This window comes from Ambystoma mexicanum, chromosome 1q, assembly GCF_040938575.1.
Source record: "Ambystoma mexicanum isolate Mex_15411 chromosome 1q, UKY_AmexF1_1, whole genome shotgun sequence".
Taxonomy (NCBI): domain Eukaryota; kingdom Metazoa; phylum Chordata; class Amphibia; order Caudata; family Ambystomatidae; genus Ambystoma; species Ambystoma mexicanum.
In genome coordinates this window covers 1,291,136,015-1,291,156,891 of record NC_090922.1, presented here as the reverse complement: position 1 = coordinate 1,291,156,891, position 20,877 = coordinate 1,291,136,015, and the positions used below count along the sequence as shown (strand labels likewise).

The window sequence follows — 20,877 nt, the reverse complement described above, 5'->3', positions numbered from 1 at the left end:
ATCACCTTCTTTGCTCCCTCGACAGAATCGGTACAACCACAACCCCGTTTTGCGTGGGACGGTTGAGGAATATACCCTACCGACAGGACCCTAAGAGGATCCCTCGACTCCGTTGGTACTGTATTTAGAGGAACCCTGGCTTTAAACATCTGAGTGTGACAGTAAAATACGAAAGATTATGTTAAATTGGCACTTGAGCACCTAGATGAAGAATCATGTTATGAGAAATTGCCTAGGAATCCTGTCACACTCACCTGGGTCTCTGCGGGACCAATGGATTCCTCTGGTCTCTTCCTCTCGTTACCCCGGGGCTGGAAAGCTGACCTGCCAAGAGAATCAGTGTTTTAGTGGGTTTTCTGTGAAGAAGGTGCTCCAGCACTCCCTCCACCCTCCCTGTGTCCCAAGTGCAGTGTATACCCTTGTTTTGGGCGTGGCTCACCTTGTGATTTAGTATAGCGCACTCTCCATCGTGCATCTACAGGGGTGCAGTAGTCTGGGGGTCTGGTGCTAGTTGCTTCACTAGGTTCATGTTGAGGGTGTCCTTCCGGTGAAACACGCTCTTTGCAGTATTTGCCTAATTACTGCACTGGGAATTGTTGCAAGTTCAGCTGCAGGTAAGTTCGACTGCGAGTGGAAAGTAAGTTCTATGAAGGCCAGTTACTTCACATGCTATGCGTGCGTAGCATTAAAGAAAGTTCATTGTCTTTGCAGGTTTCGGAAATGGAGCAGCTACTGGATGCGGCCGCGGTGAGGAGTACTCCGCTCAGCTCGCACTAAGTTAGAATGGATGAGTCTGTGGTCGCGCGGGAGACAGAGGCACTAGTTCCATGCGCGCGCTTACAGATTCTAACTTGTTCCTTTTCTTTTGCAGGTCGGGTCCGGAGCGCTGGTGCGTATGCACAGAGGAGGAACTTGCTTCGATCGCAAAGAACAAACAGGTGAGGAATCCACTGGAAGTCCGGACTGCTTTGAAGCGGAATACAGGTAAGGAGCCGATGGAAGTCCAGGTTGCAGTCAACGTGTGCTCAAGGCTACAGAGAGCACACAAACAACGGAATAGTGCTTGGGTGTGGCTTATATAGGCATCCACGCCTAGACACAAGAGTGTGCTACACAGTTCCACACAGTTCCTGGATGTTACACCAGCATCCATGTTGAAGGTACAGGAAGTAGCTGGATAATAAAGGCTATGCTAAAACAAGGCTATGTGAGTGAGGTGCGCTCTATGACTGCCTCAATGAGTGTTTTGCTTGCCAGGCCTTTACCCATTTAGCTAGCCCCTGTTTTTGCTTTCCGCCTTCCCCCATGTGTTTGTGCTAGCGAGGAGTGGGCCCCTATGCTGGTTTCCATGACAGATCCTTGTTAGGGAGAATTCTCTGTTTAGGCTTAATTTCCTAACCTAGTGAGTCCCCCAGCAGCTTTGCTGGATTTTTGGGGTTTATTTTTTCCTCCTGCCAAGAGTGAGACTCTTTTACCCTCACTATTGGGCATGATTTGAGTGTGTTTCTTTGAATCTAGATGTGTTTAATGGGCTATGGGGTCTTTTACTCCATAGGGCTTCATGTGTTTTTTTGTGATGTGTGTTACACAGCACCCTCACTGCAGTAACACAGGGGTGTCATAGTGACCCCCCAGTATAGACTCCATACCCAGGGACTGACTACTGTCTCCCAGGGCATGTAAAGTCACCATTGACTTTACTAGTCTTAAATTCTGAACAGAACCAGTACCAACCATCATATTGTGGACGTACTGGCTGGGGCAATTCGATTGCCCCGGGGTCTGTTAGTCGAGGGGGCACGTCTCCGTCCCCCCTGATCAAGTTTTGGCTGGTGGCAGTGGATACTACTTTTTATATTCAACCGCAAATATTTTCCTATGGGATTTCCCATTGTTTTAGGCTACTATCTTTATTTAATTATTTACGGTAGCCTCGAACATACCGCCGGTTTATTTAATTAATATTAATTCTCCGGTTGGTATTTTTTGCCAAAACTTGATTCTAAAATGGCGTTTGTGTTCTCTTCTGGGACTCCAACCCAAGTCGAGCCCTTTGTTTCACTTTTTGGCGGGCTTCTCCACAGAAGCCCTCCAAAGTGGTGCCACTCTGTCTGGGGTACTTAGGAGGGGTGGAGGGGGATTTAGGCACCCTGGACTGAGTTGCCTAGGCAACTCAAGTCGCACTCCGTCCTGGTTGGCCCAAGTGGTGAGCCGGCCGACTCACCACTTAGCATGTTTGAGTGACAGCTAGGCTGAGTGAATGGGGGTTTTCTGCATAAAAGCAGGGCTTTGGGGACTGGAACTTCAGAAGTCGCCACAGGACCTAAGAATCCGACGAGGGAGAAGCTGAGCCGACCTGCCACGACGCCACCACCGGTGGAGCCCTGCTGGACCGTCTCACCACTTTTCCCAACGACAGAGGAGATCTCCTGCCAGAGAGTCTTCTTCCTGGTGGGGATAACCAGTTTCACCTCTTTTTCGCCTTCCCGACATACCTCGTGGCCGCCTTGCCTGTGCCAAGTACCCCGGCAACCGGGATACCACGTTTTACCACGACCGCGAACAAAGGTACCACCTTTAACCGGAAAACTCCTCGGCTGGTTTCTTCCCAGGTAGTGCAACGACCACCATCTTTCCTCCAAGTCGAGATCTTCTCTTCCCCTGGACGACGACGCGACTTGCACCCACTGCCAGGAACAACTGCCACCGCTGGAGGATCCTTCCCACTTAAGGTACCGTGTCCCGCCAGGCTTCCCTTGCTACCGACTGTGCGGGTTAGATTTAGCCCTCGGCTTTCGAACCTGGGTTAGCCTGGGACACCCTGGCTAAACTTTCCTAAGCCTCTCTAGACTCTTTTTGAACTCTCTACAAGACTTTCTAAGCCTAGTGTAACTGTGTGATCTTGGGCGCATTTGTGCTCTGCTTTCTCTAAGAGTGGGCCCAGCCTTTGGACTTTGGCTCACCAGTGACTTTTGCTCTTCTGCCTTGCTAACAGTGTTCCTAAATCTTAGAGTGGTGTACCTTTCCATATTCTGTCTTTTTCCCTCCCTTTCTCACAAACTTATTGGAGTGCCATCTAGTTAAGCGCTCACCTCTGTATGAAAATAAGTGGTGTTTTACTTATCTGATAAGGAAAAAGGAGTGTATATATTACAATAGTAACTGTGTTTAGAATATTTTACAACAAGAGTGCTGGAGTGTTTCAAACAGTCTGTTTTTAAATAAATAATTATATACTTTGATACCAAAGCTCTGGTCAGTGTTTGCTTGTATTGGTGTGTCTGAGTGCCTATTTTGTATACTTTGCATACTGCCTAACTCTTCTTGAGAGAAGTCTGACTGCTCAGCCACAGCTACCAGGTAAATCTGGGTGGTAGTGACTGCTACCAAGTGGGTTTACTGCTAACACCTGTAGTCCTAAATCTTTTGCAGTGTTCCCTAAGGGAACTGCACAGGTTTCTGCCTAACAATCCTTCACCCAAATTGGTACAAGACTGGAATGTCATGAGCACCCATTGGCAAGAAACAGGCCTGTTAACTGAACAGCACGATTTCATGCACAATCCTTTTCCTACAACAGCAATAATATACTTTATTCTGAAAATGCATAAGCCTCATTTGTCACTACCGTCTTGCAGACCAATCATTAACAGCATAGGATCACTTACTGAACCAATTTCACAGTACATTGCTAGACATCTTCAAACACTAGCTGCAGGACTATCATCATACATACAGGATACCAAGCATGTGATCCAGCATCTTGAACCATTCACATGGGAGACAAATTACAGGCTAGTCACACTGGACGTTTCTGCCCTTTATACCAGTATCTTGCACAATAAAGGAGTGGATACCACCTACTATTTTCTCAAAAGCAGATCTTTATTCTTCTCTCAGGAAAATCTAATGCTTACGGAAATGCTCAACTTCACCCTTCAGTACAATATTTCTATTTTCAATAAACAACTATACCGTCAAAAACAAGGCACGGCCAAGGGAGCCAAATTTGCACCACCATACGCCAATCTATACATGGGACATTTTGAGATTGAACAAGCCAGGCAACACCCTGCATTTACAACTGGCAACAACATAATATATGGAATATCACAATTATCTAAATGCAAACTATTACAATCTAAAATTCGTCCTACAAGAAAGCACATCAGAAAATAACTTTTTGGATCTGCACTTATACATAGACAATAATACTATCCATACAACTCTTTGTAAAATCCACAGCAGTGAATAGCCTTCTTCATGCAACAAGCAATCACCCTAACCATGTGATTTCAAACATTCCATATGGAGAACTATTAAGAGTCAAAAGAAATTGCACCAACAATTTGGAATTTGAGAAATATGCACAGGACTCAATTCGTAAATTCAGAGAAAGAAGATATAACCATAAACATCTCTCAAAAATATATCAAAAGACCAAGCTACGTACAAGAGCAGATCTACTCACCAACAAACCTAAATCAAGTACAACAGTGGATTCAATTAAGATACGGTTTATCACTACTTACAGTTCCAACACGCGAACAATAAGGAAAATTCTGTCAAAACATTGGAACATTTTACAACTAGATGCAGACCTAATGAAACATTTGGATAGTTCACCCTGCTTAACGTTTTGTAAATCCAAAAATTTGAAAGACATGTCATGCCCATCTCACTTTTTGAACAAACAAGACAGAGGTCTTCCACAAATGTAGACTCAAAAAACATGACAAGGAAATTATAAGTGTAGTAACTGCCAAGTAGGTCCGTTCTCAGACAACAGCAAGCAAAACATCCAGAGGCCCAATGCCACAACTCGCAAAATCAGTCATTTCATAAACTGCAATACCAAATACGTGGTACACAGGATCCAATGTATTTGTACTAAAATCTATATAGACAGCACTATTTGATCCCTTAAAACAAGAATAGGGGAACATTTGAGATCAATCCGAAATAAGGAGCTTCGCTTCCCTTTGGCTTTTCACTTTCAACATCACAATGCAGAAACAATAAACAATATTAGATTTTTTAGTTTAGAGAAAATCCATATGCCACCAAGAGGGGGTAATAAAGAGAAGATATTAAGATGCAAAGAAGCATCATGAATTTGTTTGATGGGCACCTGTCTTACAGAATTAAACACAGATATAGGGATGCATCATTTCCTTTAAATAATTTGTAAAAAGTCTTATTACATCATCATTCATCAGGAGGGTTTTAATACATGGTATTCATTGTGTTTACCTAAAACAAAACAAATACAGAATAATTTGTGTAAGATGTAATATTGTACTTTTTAATGATGCTTATTCTAATTTCAGGTTCAACTAAAAATCCAAACGTATGAAGTATTCGTACACAATAATTGCGATGAGCTTTATGGTCTAAAATGACTTCATGTTTGGTCATCACTCTTTTTGAAAGCTCTTGATTGCTTGGCTTAATCAAAATATACTCCCTTCTGTAATTCATGAATACATGTATTCCATTAAGTATTGTGTGATTTTATAAAATATAAGTCTACATTTGAAAGAAATATCTAGTCTAATAGTCATTTACCTGTAATAAATCTTGAGCGGTTTCCCAAACCGTGAGTTTTCCTCGCGGTATGATAGGTGCGGGAAAACTAAAATGGCCGCTTTTTGTAGTGGCACGGTACCGTTCATTTAACGCGACTGTGTCATCACGTATGCCACATTTTGTTTTGGGGTGCGTCTAACACCTATCCCTCAAGTGCGTATTGAGTGTTTTTGTTAAAGATAAACCATGCTATTTGTTCTTATCCTATTTGTGGTTTGTTATCTAGGATCTGTGTCTTTGGAAGTGTCCCTGGACCGATCGGTGGACTGACTACCTCTCTCCAAGGTTACCTTACTGGAGCAATCGTTATTCCAAGCAGAGTCTTGGATCTTTGCAGATCTTCCGCTTGTGCCACAAGTCGCCTGCTCCTGTATTTTAAGCCATCTCACGGCAAGGGAAGCTGTGCTGTACCTGCCTCTGTGTTCGCTGCTGTTAAGATCTACTGTCACCGGCTGATCGTGGTGACTCCTGATGAAACACTCCTTCAATCCAGTGAGGTGTCCTGAGGGGGTCTGCACTCCAAAGGTGTTCATCTTTCATCGTTATAGGTCTTCAACTGGAAGATGTCTGGAACAGATTCCTGTGCACCGCGACCCATCGAAACTGAAAGCTGGTGCCGAAAGTGACCTCTGCATCCACAGCCCCTGGGCCTTCCTCGACAAGTCCAAGCTCAAAAGAGTGTCTCCCCAACGGATTCTGGAAAAATCTGAGTTAGGGGGTAAGTTATCAGACCTGTTTCTGTCTGCCCCACCCACTCTCTGGCCACACTCACTGTGACCTGACCTCTGGTGGTGTAGCCTGTGTTAAGGATCCTTTCCTAGGCCTATCCTAGTGAATAGGATTGAGTCGAGTATTGACCTGAACTTTACTAAATACTTACCTAACTTTGTAACATTTCTAAAAGCACCACCACAGCCCACCCCATTTCTGAATAGACTTACATGAATAAGCTATATTTTCTAACTTATGACTTTTGGCACAAGGCCCACACCATATCAGGGTTGGACAAAAGAGTGAGTAAAGCTGTGTGTTGGTTCTGAAGAGTTCTGCCTATTCTTCCTTGCATCTGACTATTCACCTATATTGCACTGGTAATTACTATATATGGTTTCGTGTGCCAATACGTAGCTGTGATTTTGATATGCTTAGTGCTTAACTAAATTCTAATAACTGTATTTTTATATGCTTAATGTCTAACTTGAATTATTGGTGTTGCTCTGTTTTAGACTCATTGGCCCACATTATGAGGTTGCCGGTAGGCAGTCGGTGCTACCGGCAACCTCGGCTTACTGTTTCCACCGCTACATATCCCGGTAATACTGGGATATTACGGGCAGCGGAAAAATGGCAAGTTCCCATTCCTGTGGAATCCCATAGGACTCTACAGGAATGGGAACAATGAAGCACCGGCACCGTTAGTAGCGGTGCTGGTGCTTCAGTGAAAAATCTGCCGGTAGGTCAGGCCTGCCAGTAGTCCACTGCCCCAACCGGCAGACTAATAGTTTGCTAGTGCCGGACCGGCAAACTTATGAGGGCCATTGTAACCTTAGCCTACTCTCTAACTTTTCCTGACACTAAGCCTTGACTGCTCACCTACCTTAATTGTTAGGGTTTTGGCTACCCTGTCAGTGTCTTCCCTGTTTACTGCAAATAGTGTGGCCTCCCAAAATCCTCCCACCAGGGCTGATCTTGGAAATCCATATTAACATTAGTTTATAATAAAGAATATATTTTTCAGTAGATCAGTGTGGTGTATTCTCTGGACAAAACTATTCAAACCAATTGTACTTCACTGCAAGCCTACCTCCTCCCTTGAGTGAAATGTGACTGTTCGCCACAGCTATCACTTCAGAAAGTATGGTCCATCTTTTGGTTGTGAAACAGGCCTTGCCATTGGGGTAAATGGTTTTACACCCTCACCAGAAGGCTGAAGAAAAATCTCTATATAAAGGGTAAACACAATTCTTTTGATGGATCTTAATCAAGTACCTGCGACAGCTCATACAACGTCACAGAGATCGATGGAACTGCTAGCCCCATGGTCTTTACTACCTTCTCTATGTTTCTTCTGTAGGCGGTGTGCTTCAGGTGAACCTAGAGTGTGCTTGCATAAAGGCCAGCTCCAGCAAAGTGTCAAGTCCAATGGTGATGTAGAGATTTGCAGCCAGCTCTGTGTTTCCTCGCTTTACAATTGCTCAGGGATATCTGAACATTCAGAAGAGGGTTCCAGATCAAAAGGTTATAGGGTCCACTTCCCCCTCAAAACGTTCTATAATTGACAGAAATGGTGACCTTGCACGTCGTAGCCAAGTCGAGCTCCAGCCTGCCTCTGATGGTGCCATGGAGTGGAGGGTTTTGACAACACTCCGCGTGGAGCCACACAGAGCCCCGTGGATGTTCAAAACATTTCTGAGAATAAGCTGACACTGGAATATATCAAAGATGAGTAATCTATGGGTGGATGCAATACATTAGAATGTTACATTTTACATATTCATGCCACAAAATGGTTACAACATCCACTAGCACTACACAGCTAAAGACGGAGGGTCTCATAAGTTTGCCGGTCCAGAAACAACGGTGCCAGTAAGCTCACCGGCACCCTTGTTTACAGACCGGCACACTGAGTCTGCCTGCCAGAGCCGCTGTGCCCGACAAGTCTGACCATGCCAGGGGCAGCGGTCACGGTCGGTAGACTGCTCATGGATGCACCATTAGCGATGCTGTCGATGCTGTCACATGGGACTCTATGGGAATGGGGATTAACAAATACACCTGCACCAAACTTCCCGGCCACCGGACTCGTATGAGCCGGTGGCACCGGCAGGTCAGGCGCTGGTAAATTATTTCGAGTCTGGCAGCAACCTGCCAGTAGCACCGGCAGGGTTACCGCAAGACTAAATGTTTTTAGTGGAAAAGTCAAAATGAAAACACTAGCTTCTTAATGATCAAGAGGTCTATAAACCATGTGTGACCAGTTTAAAGCTGCTGATTTCCCCCTTAGTAGGGTTCACTGAAATTGAACAAGTCTTCGATGCCTTAATTTTGCCAACAACAAACTGCATGACTTTACAAGACATCATAATAAAAGTAGTTAACTACACACCTCTGGTTAATGCCCCTCATTATGCTTGTTGGTGACCAAAGAGGTAGCTGGGCAGTAAGAATAACACTCAACAGGAACTGGTTTGGCTTCTGTACATCTGGATACATTGATGTGTCCGTCTGACTAAGTGTATATAATTGATCACAGGCAACACGTCGAATCTGAAAAGATAGTTTGCTATATGAGGCACCATACACTGTCAAATGTTTTTTTTTTAAATGTACTAATTAACATAAAGCATAAAGGCTTAAGATGCAACAAAAAAGCAACAAATCAGAATAAGAAATGTGTGTTTATAATTAGTGATTGCATTATCAAAACCAATAAGCATGCAGCTATTCATGACTAATAGATATACTGTTTGGGCAACAGAAGAAATTAGTTACTAATTTGTAACCATAGTTCTAAAGCGCAGATTCACATGCTTTGAATGAATTTGAGTTACTGGATGCAAATGCAATGTAAACATGTATAGTAGAGAAAGGTACCCCAATTTACAGGGGTACCCCTTAAGAATAGGGGTACCCCTAATCACGCTCACACAGATTAAAGTTCATCCCTCTAGTGAATTAAGGCCAAGAATCTTTATCTTGTAAGGATAACAAGTTTAATCTGGTGCAAAGGACTCTGCTCCTGAATGGCATTCTGTCCCTCTTCCGTTCCTGGCTCCTCCAGACTGGTGCCAGGCAGGCAGCTTAAATACTCTTGACTTGGTCACTGAATACTGGAGTGGCTCATCCAAAACTGTCCTTCCCTTACAAGGGGTGCTGCAGTCTTCCTTCCAGCATGGCCGTGTTTCCATTTAGGACAAACTACTTAGCATACTGCTAGCCTCTGCAAGAATAAATTGCAGCTGTTTATCATTATTTTGCTACTTATAAACATTTATATATAAACACACCTTCCTGCCATATGCTTCACTCAATATATTTTATCTGGTCCATTAATTCCCCTTAAAAACCTTATTTTCCCATAATTTTGCATTGTGTAAATGAGCCCCAGCCTGCCTGGGTTTTTTGACGGACAAAAAACAGCGGCTAAGTTACGTGCTGGCCTGCCAGCGCTAGCGAACACCAGGCAATGCCTGTTGTCTATTTTTAGCACAGGTTGCATTCCTTTTTGGCACAGAGCATTCTGCTCTTTACCGTGCTTTTGAGAAAAACTAAATACAATTTAACATTTTTACAAATTCATTTAGCTAATAGTTATTTCAACCGTATATTTAAATACAAACTATCTTCATTTAGTGCCTGGCCACGTCTTTGTGTCATTATCTTTGCATGAAAAAAGCTTTCTCAGTGCTCTAGTGCTTAGAGAAGTCTTGCCTTATTGTAAAGCACTTTGGGGGGGTGGTGCAGGAAGGCGCTAGCTCCTCAACAGTAGGAAAAAAAGTAAAAAGGAGTAATCTATCCAAGTCATTCTGGCGCATTATATCCCAGACCAATGAGGTGCGTAATAAAAATCCGTCCAACGTCTTCATGTTCCTTTGCGGTTTCTCAGTTTCCACTTAGAAATAACATTGTTAAAACACATTTTTGCAGTTTTTCGAGCGACTGCAACTCCGAATAGCTAAACAGAACACACTACTGTGCTTGCCTCACACTTGGTCACCCCACACCTTCAATCTTTAAAAGAAAGAATGAATGCTGAAAGTGATCGCATTGAAGAGTGGGTACTGACTGGGGCTCAAATAGGTGAGGAAGTACAGAGTATTCCCAATGTTTACCTACATAATGTTGATGTATACATTTATTTACTTGGAGGAAATACTAAAAAAAAAAGTGGGATTTGACCACCTTGTGATTTGGGGTGGGGGGACTTTAATACTGTATCCAACAGATGGCACTGCAGAGCCTGGAGAATTTCTATCAACGTCACCACCCTCAACGTGTCTTTCCTCCGGAATTTGTTCAAGCTTCTGAGCCACAGAATGGAAAGGATGCCGCCTCCGTTTTTTGGCATAAAAAGGTACTGGGAGTACAAACCTGCACCTTCATCTGTAGCTCTGAACAAAGCAGACAGCGACTCCAGGAGTACAGGCTCCAAGCTTGGAAGCAAGGCTGGGGATCTGTTTTGGGGTTTTGAATGGGAGGCAACAGCCCACTTGGACCAGCTGACGAACCAAAGCGCTGAAGGTGCCATTTCTATGTAAAAGCAACCACCAACGTAAGCAGAATAGGGGAGACCAAAAAAGGTTTTGCTGAAGAAGACGCCAACGTAGTCTGCCTCTTCGAAAAACCCATTCACTAAACAGACGAATAAGAGACCCAATCACTAACCAGACGAATGGAGAAATTATTTACCCTAATGATCTTTCTATGGATTCCTCTCCGCAGAAACTTTAAAGGTGGCATAGTGTACACCTTTACTCAATTGCTGTCTCCAGACGTGACGTCAGGTGTGGTATATATACCACATCACTACACCCCACACCTCAGTCCCCCATTTTTTCCCTGTGCTTGAACCCTGCAGTGGAAAACGATGGGAGACGAGGCTAACCATCCTGTTCAAAACCAGACAATGAGAAACATCCCAAAGGGGTAGAATCCCCAAGAATCAGACAAATTGAAAGATTATTTATTTTGAACAGCAAGCATCCCTTCGCTTGGAAGAACTTTGAGTGGGGATGGATGGGAGGGGCGATGAAGGATCTGCGAGAGAAGAATCCATAGAAAGATAATTACGGTATGGATATCTTTTCGCCGCAGATTCCTAATCTGATAGACTCCCCAACAGTTAGGATGACAGAGGTGGGCAGAAAGTGTTACAGTAGCATAATTTGCAGAACTGCCCTACCAAAACTGATTTCAGCCCTGCAGGAGACATCTGGACAATGGTGCCTGGTAAATGTGTGCAAGGACGACCATGTGGCCGCACAACAGATGTCCCTAATTGGAACTCCCCTCTGCAAGGCTGTAGAAGTCGAGTCCCCTCGCGTTGAGTGTGCCTTGATGGCAGGAGGAAGCTGCCTGTCAGCCGACTGGTAACATTCTGTGATGCAGAGGCTAATCCATTGCGATAGACTGCTTCGTTACCATTAGACCTTTGCTGGACAATGAATGGGCCACGAACAGTTAGACAGATAATTTGAACACAGACGTAATAGCGATGTAAAAGCTCAAAGCTCTCCTGGGATCTAAGCAGTGGAACTTCTCTTCCTTAGAGGGGTGTAGCAGATGATAGAAGACCAGCATATCTATGAACTGAGAAAAGTGGCACTTAGAAACCATGTTCAGGAGAAAGCCAGTTCTTATTTTAAGGGAAATCTTTTCCTGAAAAAAAAAGACGCAGAAACGGGGGCTTGCGACACAAGGCTTGCAACTCACTAACTCTCATGGCAGACGGGATCGCAACCAAAAAAGCTGTTTTCAAAGCTGAGTCTCAAATACAGGAATGCATGGGCTCAAACAGAGACGTCATCAAGAATGTATGAACTAGATTCAAATCCCAGTCCTGGACGACAAAGGGAGTTGGTGGAAACGTATTCACAAGGCCCTTCAGGAAGTAGCCATAACCGGGATCGTAAAGAAGGACCCTTGATCCGGGGACCTTTTGAACAAAGACAAGGACGCCAAATATCCTTTGACTGTGGTAACCAGAAGGCCTGCTGAGACAGAAGGAACTCCATCACTGTAGTTGGTGGTGGGGCAAGAGATGCAAATGACATCACGTTCCCTGCACCACACCTCAAATCTTCTCCAACTGCACCATACGGAGATCTTGTAGACTGTCTGCATGCAGCCAGCAACACCTCGAGCACCTCCTCTGAGAGGTCCCAGTCATTATACCTCATCCTCTCAAGAGCCACGCATGTAGGTTGAGGGACTCCAGGTTCGGGTGCAGTACATGACCTTCCAACTGGGTCAGGAGATACAGGTGCCGAGGCAACCGGTGAGGCGGACAGATGGCCAGATCCAAGAGACTGGAGTACCATGTTCTCTTCGCCCAGTAAGGGGCGATCAAGATCCTGGTTGCTCAAAACCTCTCCAATCTCAAAGGGATAAGGATGATGGGAATCAGTGCAGAAGGTGTAGTGGAAAGGGAAGGAAAGGGAAGGTCCAATCCATCAGGAATGTGTCCACCAGTGCACCATTCGCTGGGAATTCCCTCAACCAAAACACTGCACTTCCTGTTGGACTCCGTGGCAAACAGATCCACTGTTGGGGTACCCCAGAAAGAAGACCTCTTCCAGGACATCCTGGCACACTTCCCACTTGGGCAAAACTGTACTCTGCATGCTCAGAGCATCCACCAAGCCGTTTTATGTCCCAGCCAGATGAACTGCAGAGATCAAGACTTGATTCTCCAGCAACCTGAACCACAGCGGCATCGCCTTTCTGCAAAGGGGGAGGGAGCACACACCCCCGTGCGTATTCAGGAAGTGCATGGCCACCGTGTTGTCCGTCAGGATCAGGACATGTTTCCCCTTGAGAGACGGAGCAGAATCCTGCAGGGCTAGCCTGATGGCTCGGAATGCCAGCCTAAGGATGTGCCACATGCCTCATAGTGGGTTCCCCAACTCTTCAGAGATGCATCTGTGAACAATCGAGTCTGAGGCCAGAAGGCTTCCCCCCCAGCATAAGACTGCTGCGGCAGTCCACCAGCTGAGGTTGAGGACCACTTGGTTGGACACCTTGAGGGGATCTGTGAGCGCTCGGAGGTACTGTGACCACTGACCTCTTAGGAGCAACTGTAGGAACCTCATGCACAGCCTGGCCTCTGCCACAAGAAAAATACTGGAGGTCATGAGATCTAAGAGGCGAGGAAGGAAGCTGCTGGTAAGGTGGCGTGATTCCAGAATAAGTACCATCCATGCAATGCTGTCGACTCTCTCTAAGTCTAAATGTTAAAAGAGCAAAACAAAGCTCAGAGAGGCACAGACAAAAAGGGATAGGAGTTAACCCTTTCCAGTGCTCCATGTAAGATGGGGTGTACTGGGTCTGTAGTTTTAAATGACTATGTAAAGTAAATGGCAACTTTACCTGTTTTCTGGGGGAAAGTAGTCAGCCCCAGAAAATTGAGTCAGGGGGAAGTCTCAAAGACAACCCTGTGTTACTGCACGGAAGGTGCTGTGTAACACACATGAAAAGTGGGGTTCATGGAATGGTGTCCTCCAGAGCCAACTATCACACAAACAGTAAAAATACACATGGCAAAACACATTTAAGAGTGGGAAAAAGGCTCGCACTCTTACCAAGTGGAAAAAATAAACTCCAGAAATCCAGCACAGCTGCTGCTAGGGGACTCACTAGGTGAGGGAAATTATCCATAGAATGAGAATTCTCCCTAACACATACCCCTGCCAGAACCCATCACGGGCTGTGGCAGGGAACGTGACCGTCTAGGTAACCTTGATCGTTTCTAAATTGCTAATTAGCGGTTTCCCTTTCTTTTTCCTTCCCCGCCGTGCCGATATGGGCACTTCAAACCCATGATGTGTTCTTGAGATTTCTTTTTGGCCCCAAGAATTAAAGCAAATTGTGGGTAGCCTGCCAAGTTGCCCACAGGGATATACCAAACAGAAAAGGGCTGTTTGCTTCCTCAAATCCTAAGATTTGAGGTGTGGTGCAGGGAACGTGATGTCAATTGCATCTCTTGCCCCACCACCAACTACAGTGATGGAGTTCCTTCTGTCTCAGCAGGCCTTCTGGTTACCACAGTCAAAGGATATTTGGCAGCCTTGTCTTTGTTCAAAAGGTCCCCGGATCAAGGGGCCTTCTTTACGATCCCGGTTATGGCTACTTCCTGAAGGGCCTTGTGAATACGTTTCCACCAACTCCCTTTGTCGTCCAGGACTGGGATTTGAATCTAGTTCATACATTCTTGATGACGTCTCTGTTTCACTTTTTCATTTGAGTGCACCCACCCTGCAATAGCAGCCATATAGGTATGTGAAATTCAACATATAAGGTTTAAACAATAAATTGTTGCAATGTACAGTTACTCGCAACTTCTGCAAATTGGTCAAACACTAACAGACATTGTTCCCACTTACAGTGGAGCCCATAGATAGAAATCTCATCATCAATATTGCACAGCTACTATTGGTAAGTGGCACTAAGCTGCTTTTGACAACTATTCTCACATAGGATGCTGATGTCTACTATTGATACACATTATTATTATGCTTTTCTCTAGTGCTTCGCAAGGATTTTCAAGGTAGAATATTATCTGCATATTTATTTTCGAGTGTTGAGTATTAGTGCACATGCATGACCAGTATTGGACCATATGCTAAACTAGCATTCACTTTATTTTAATCTCTTTCTCCCTTCTTCTGCTCATTGCACCTACATCGTATTGAAAAATGACAACTTTGTGATTGGTCAACTAATATCCTTTGTTGAATTGGCTCCCTGGTGTAATGCTATTTGAATTATTTGTGGATGCTTATCATTTATTATTTTTACTGATTGATGAATGGTTTTTAAAAAGCACCATTGTGCCCTACTGTGTCGTGTGTTCTGGACATATGGCATGAATTATTCTTGCACTACTTTTGTACAATTGTTATGCAGCCTCAGATGAAGAGCCTTACAGCTCGAAACACACGTCAGGCTGCCTGATCCTTAACTAAACTGTGCAAAATGTACATTTCTTTTGTTGTTTAAGTGCGCAGAGAGGAAGCAAACAGCCCTTTTCCGTTTTGTATATCCCTGTGGGCAACTTGGCAGGCTACCCACAATTTGCTTTCACCTGCAGCCCATCAACACACTAACCTGTAGTCAGTGCGCTCGTTCTCAACCAGTCCCTCTCTGCCAACTTGTTTTACTATCGCCCAATCTCCATCACTCCCTTCCTGGGCAAGCTCCTGGAGAAACTGGCCATCTCCCAGCTCAATCTCCACAATGAATCTGTTGGCTGTCTTCATGACCATCAGTTGAGAGCTGCCAGAAGCACGAAAAACTGCTCTCCTGAACATCCGTGAAGACCTGCTCTCCAGCCTTAACTCTAACACCCCTTGCGTTCTCATCCTGCTTGATCTCTCTTCTGCCTTTGACACAGCCAACCATGCCATCCTGATCAACCGTCTCCGTGATAACCTGGTCATCACTGGTGGCCTATTCTTTCCTCTCCGACCGACCCTCCCAGGTCAAACTTGGGTCCTTCCTCTCTGCTATCTTTTTCTCTACCTGTGGTGTCCCCCGGGGGTCTAACCTTTCTCCCTGGCTGTTCAACCAATACCTGGTACTCCTGACCCACCGAATCGCTGCTCTCTGCCCCAATTTTCAGTGGTATGCGGATGACACCGAGCTCATCTTCAGGCTACCCTCTGCCGCCTCCTCCATTTCCCTCATCCCTGACTGTCTGCTATCCAGGAGTGGTGTGCTGCCAATGACCTCTGCCTTAATGCCAGTAAGACTGAGATTCTCCTCATCGGCACACCCGCTCCCTCCTTTCCTGTAGCTCTCTGGCCGGCCACCCTTGGCCCTCTTCCTGTTCCCACCTGCAAGGCTAAAATCTTCAGGGTCATATTCGACTCTACACTCTCCTTCTCTCCTCACATCTCTGGTGTCTCTAAGAAGTCACACTACCAGGGGCACCTGCTCAGAGGTATACTTCCTTTCCTCTCCTTCCCCCAGAAGCTCACTGTCTCCAGAGCTCTCTAGGCTGGACTATTGCAACAGCCTCTTTCTAAATCTGTCTGCTTCTACTCTCCGCTCTCTGCAACTTACACAGAACAGGACCGCAAGACTGTCCTTGGCCTCAAGCCCAGGGATGGTTTCTCTCCAGGACTGAAATCTGTGCACTGGCTCCCAGTGGCTGCGAGGATTAAGTTCAAAACCCTCTGCATCGTCCACAAGGCCTTCTGTGGCCTGGGGCCTGAATACCTTCAACTCTCTCTCCCTAAACACCTTCCCTCTCGAGCTCTTCGCTCATTTACCTCAAACTCCCTCAGTGTAAGTCGCTTCTCCAAGCAACGTGTTGGTGGTAGATCTCTTTCTTCGGCTGGTGTCTCCCTCTGGAACAGCCTCCGTACCTACCTGAGACTTGAGGAGAATCATCTTCGATTCTGGAAGCACCTCAAAACCTTTCTCTTTGCTTCTGCTTTTTCTCCTCCTCTACCTTGCTGACTTCCTGGCTGACACTGAATTTGCACTGGTTACCTGGTCACCCTCTGATCTTGGGCCCAGGTCCCTTCCCCTGCCAGTCGCACTCCTGCACTGCCTTCCCAGCTAGCCCCACACTTGGGGACTGTTTCTGTATCCCTACAGTCCCACTACCAGCACTTGACACCATATGTCTGCACTTATCCTTGCACTTGCCACTTGTGGGCCGTACTTTTACTTACTATTTATTTTTATTTATTTATTTTTTGTTGTTTCTTATCCCATGTACTGCACTATCCTATCCCGCTTCTCCCTCCACTTCTCCTTCACCTTCCCATGCACTTGCGCAATCTGAATGACACCTGGCCTAGTAGGATCGTTGCCTGTCATCCCTTGTTCCCCCCTCCCCTGCTTCGTCGCGCCTTGAAACACTTGTGTATAGGCGCGTTAATAAATTCCATATCATATATCAATATAGGCCCTTTTATTTTGACACGACTGCACTAGGACTGCATTATTATTTGATGGTCGTAGCTTGCTCCCATCTGTAGATTTAAGTTTGGATAGGCGTTTTTCACCCCTTGTGGAAGTTCAATAAACACCCTTGAACTGTTGTCACGTGTCTATTACTTCCTTACACCAGTCAGTCCTGAAATGTGATAGCATGGAGAATTTCTCTCAAAATCCCCATCCTGAATTTGTCTTTCCTCTGGAACTTGTTCAAGCCCTGAGGTCCAGATTAGGACAGACACCGCCTCCCTTCTTGGGTACCAGAAAATACTGGGAATATCAACCCGACCCTCTCTGATCGAAGGTACCTCTTCCACAGCACCTTTCAACAACAGGGCTTGCACTTCTTCCTGGAGCTCCTGCTCCAGGTTGAGTTGGAGGCGGCAGGGGTCTGTCCAGTGGTTTTCTTAAGAAGGGCAGACAACCCCACTGAACGAGCTGCAGGGCCCAGGCATCAGAGGTAATCTTCTGCCACTGGGGCCAATGTGCTGCCAACTGCCACCAACCGGTAAGTCGTGGCAGGGGAAATCAAAGCAGCTTAGAGGGTGGTGCCACCCCCGCCGCTGTTTGCTGTCCTCTGGAAGCCCCTCTGCCCCTTCCAAAGCGCAAGAAACACTTCTGCCCCTGCCACGCCTGTGGGTGCTGCTCTTTCCTGCCATAAGGCACATAGTGCCTGTAGCTTCTGCCCCCAGAGTCAAAGATGAAGGCAGATTTGGGCGGCTGCGCAGCTAGGCCCAGCGCTTTTGCGGCTAATTTAGACTTCTTAAACTTTTGCTTCTGGACAAAAAGAAACTCTCCCTCAAAAGAAGCCTATTCTGGATGTCTGGTGAGAAGCCAGAGGTTTTGAGATAGGTTTGTCTTCTCAACACTACTGCTGACACCATGGAACGGTCAACGCAGTCGGCCACGTCCAGGCCCGTTTCGCAACGTCTGCTTGGCTACCTCCTTTCCCATCTATCACCAGCCGTCTAAACCCATCCCACATTTCTCCCTCAAGGATGTATTGCGTAGCCTGCCCCACGGCTTTCCATACACCAAAAGACTATTTAGAAAATCACATGCCACATTGGTGGCTTTCAACACCATGCTGCCAGAAGTAAAGACCTTCTTGGCCATTACATCCAACCTTTTACACTCCCTGTCCGGAGGCAGATTCGAAGTGGATGCTGCAGGTCTGGTGGTGATTGTGAGTGCCTGCACAACAAGCCCTTCTGGAGAATGGTGAGAAGCCAGGAAAGATGCATCTTCCCTGCCCACTTATACTTCCCCGTACAGTTAGAGTTGACTGGGGGAATGGGGCAGGGATGTTGCCACAATGAGGCTAGGGGGGTCTGCAATTGCTGGATTAAGTGGCATGTTATGCTCGGTCACAGGACCTTCATCTAAGATGTCCGTCAATTTGTAGCCCTGAACAGAAGCTTTTCCCGGCGACGAGCTGGACTTGTGTCGATGGCAACTCTTTTTTTTTACGCAATGAAGACGAGTAAGAGTGGCTCCTCGAGGGTGACTGCGTTTTGGCCTTCCGCTGATGCTTTTCCTTCTTTTTGGGGTGGGCCCTTCAGTCTAGGCCTCGGAGGAACGGACGAGCGACTGCGCCAAGTATTTTGGGGACGGTCAGCCCAAAGAAAGTTTGACGGCCCTCTCACGAATGGATAATGGATGCATCTTGGCCCACGACGCACATCCCTCTGTCATGATCCATACTCTAACAACACAGACAAATGTTCTGCGGGTTGGTCACAGGCATTTTGGAATTGCAGTCCGTGCACCTTTTAAAGCAAGAAATCCAGGTAGTGGATTCACAGACAAGGTTTTATCAATATTTTTTTATGAGTTTTAGTCAAAAACTCAATGTCGTGTTCCAGAAGTACTGGGTGTAGTGAAGTGGTATATATAGGAGGCCGGACGTCATGTCCGGAGAAGACAATCGAGCAAGGTTGAGGTCCACTACAACTCTGTAGAAATGTTTCTGAGCAGCAGAGCTTGATGAGTATATCACATGAAGAATCTGCGTGAGAAAAGCAATCCATTGAAATATATCCTTTACGGTGTCTTGGCTGGGGGCTAATTAAGTCATGCTGTGTGTGAAGGATGTAAAGCGGCGGAAACAGAGTCCTCTGGGATCATATGCAAAAGTGGGTTTTACAGCAGGCTGCTGGACGGCTAAGACTTGGCTGTTATTTTCAATTCCTTAAACCCCCCCCCCCCCCAGTGACTCACTAGCTACGGGACTGAAGAAATACTTCCCAATTAGCCTGTCTGGCAAAAAACATGGGTCTTAGCCATGAGACTCTAGTCATCACCTATAATGTTCCCATGGAGTGCTCAATACAGTCAGCCACATAAAAGCTAACATGCAGACATCACAGACAATCTCCAGGATACCACATCAAATTACACCTACCAGTAAGGAGTGACACTTTAGAAATCACTGCCCACAAAGTGCAAGTACACGGCCAGTACACCTGATGTATGCACCACCTTTAAGACCATACTCATTGATGCAAGGACCTTTTTGGTTAGTGCTTCCAACTTCTTCCCTTTCCTAAGCAGAGGCGGTTAGGAAGATGCAGGGGGCGTGAAGTTAGCTTGGTTACCTGGATCACATGGCCTTCCGATGAGGGATGCCTCAAGAAGAAAGTTTAATCCCTGCAACCTCTTGTACTATTTTCATGAGATCTTATCCACCGTAGGAGTCAAAACAAGCTCGGTCTCATAACAACCACTTTCTAACCAACTTCCTACACTGTATATTGGGGTGACTGTACAGTGGAGGCTGCTACATTTCTAAGTTGGGTGCACAGTCAAGGCCACTATCACTGTGGAAGCCTGACACCAAGTCTACCTGATTGGCTGAAGAAGTCATGTAGAGGGTCAGGCACCACCCCCGCCAGGTGCTGAAAAGGGAAAGTTTCTCCTTCACCATCAAAGTGTGTTCTCATTGACCGGAAAAAGCAGGCCCTCGATTGTGTGGCATAATCACATGCAAATTTCCCAGGCAAACGCGGTCAGATAGCACCATTCTGACATCTGCGGAAGCAGGTTCAAATCCAGGCAGAACCAATTTAGCCTTTCATACTTCAGATGTTGACATATTGAGCCACGCAGAGGGTTAATAATGTCAGCTGTTATTTCAGCGCTTAGACACCTCTGGGTTTATAGCACTATATAAAACTAGATAAAGAAATGACTTCATGATCTTTCTTTGGCTTCTTCTCCCGCAGATTCCTCATCAGATAGATATCCCTTCTAGCATCGCAGCTCGGAAAAAAACATTCGACAGGGGGCGTAGTGCATCTCCACTCGGCCTTCGATCCATCTTGACTCGAGGTCGGCCTCGTTGACAATGGACGCGATATTGGTCATATGTCACTATGCCCTGTACCTCAGGTCCTGACCCTTTCTCCTCCCCTCCTCCACCGCTCCTCTGCCCTCCATCTCCCACCAAACGCAGCTACTGTGGACAAAGTATCTGAAGATTCTGCTAAATAAAAACCATGACGCAGGCTAGAAAACATATCTCCAACTATCCTTTTTTTTGGAGTGAGGAACAGAACCACAAGAAGCTGTAGAGAAGAGCACAATTGGTATGAAAAGCCAACCGAAGAATTTATCACCTCT

At 45.8% G+C, this 20,877-nt stretch overlaps 1 protein-coding gene across 2 annotated transcripts in view; it reads right to left on the bottom strand.

The window, feature by feature from the left end:
- USP24 (ubiquitin specific peptidase 24) overlaps positions 1 to 20,877 on the bottom strand; it is a 2,799,104-nt gene that overhangs the window by 1,782,313 nt on the left and 995,914 nt on the right. For both annotated transcript variants that reach the window (XM_069642114.1, XM_069642115.1), the window contains exon 37: positions 8,696 to 8,856. In XM_069642114.1, the coding sequence (XP_069498215.1) occupies positions 8,696 to 8,856 (161 nt within the window). The remainder of the gene's footprint in view (positions 1 to 8,695; positions 8,857 to 20,877) is intronic.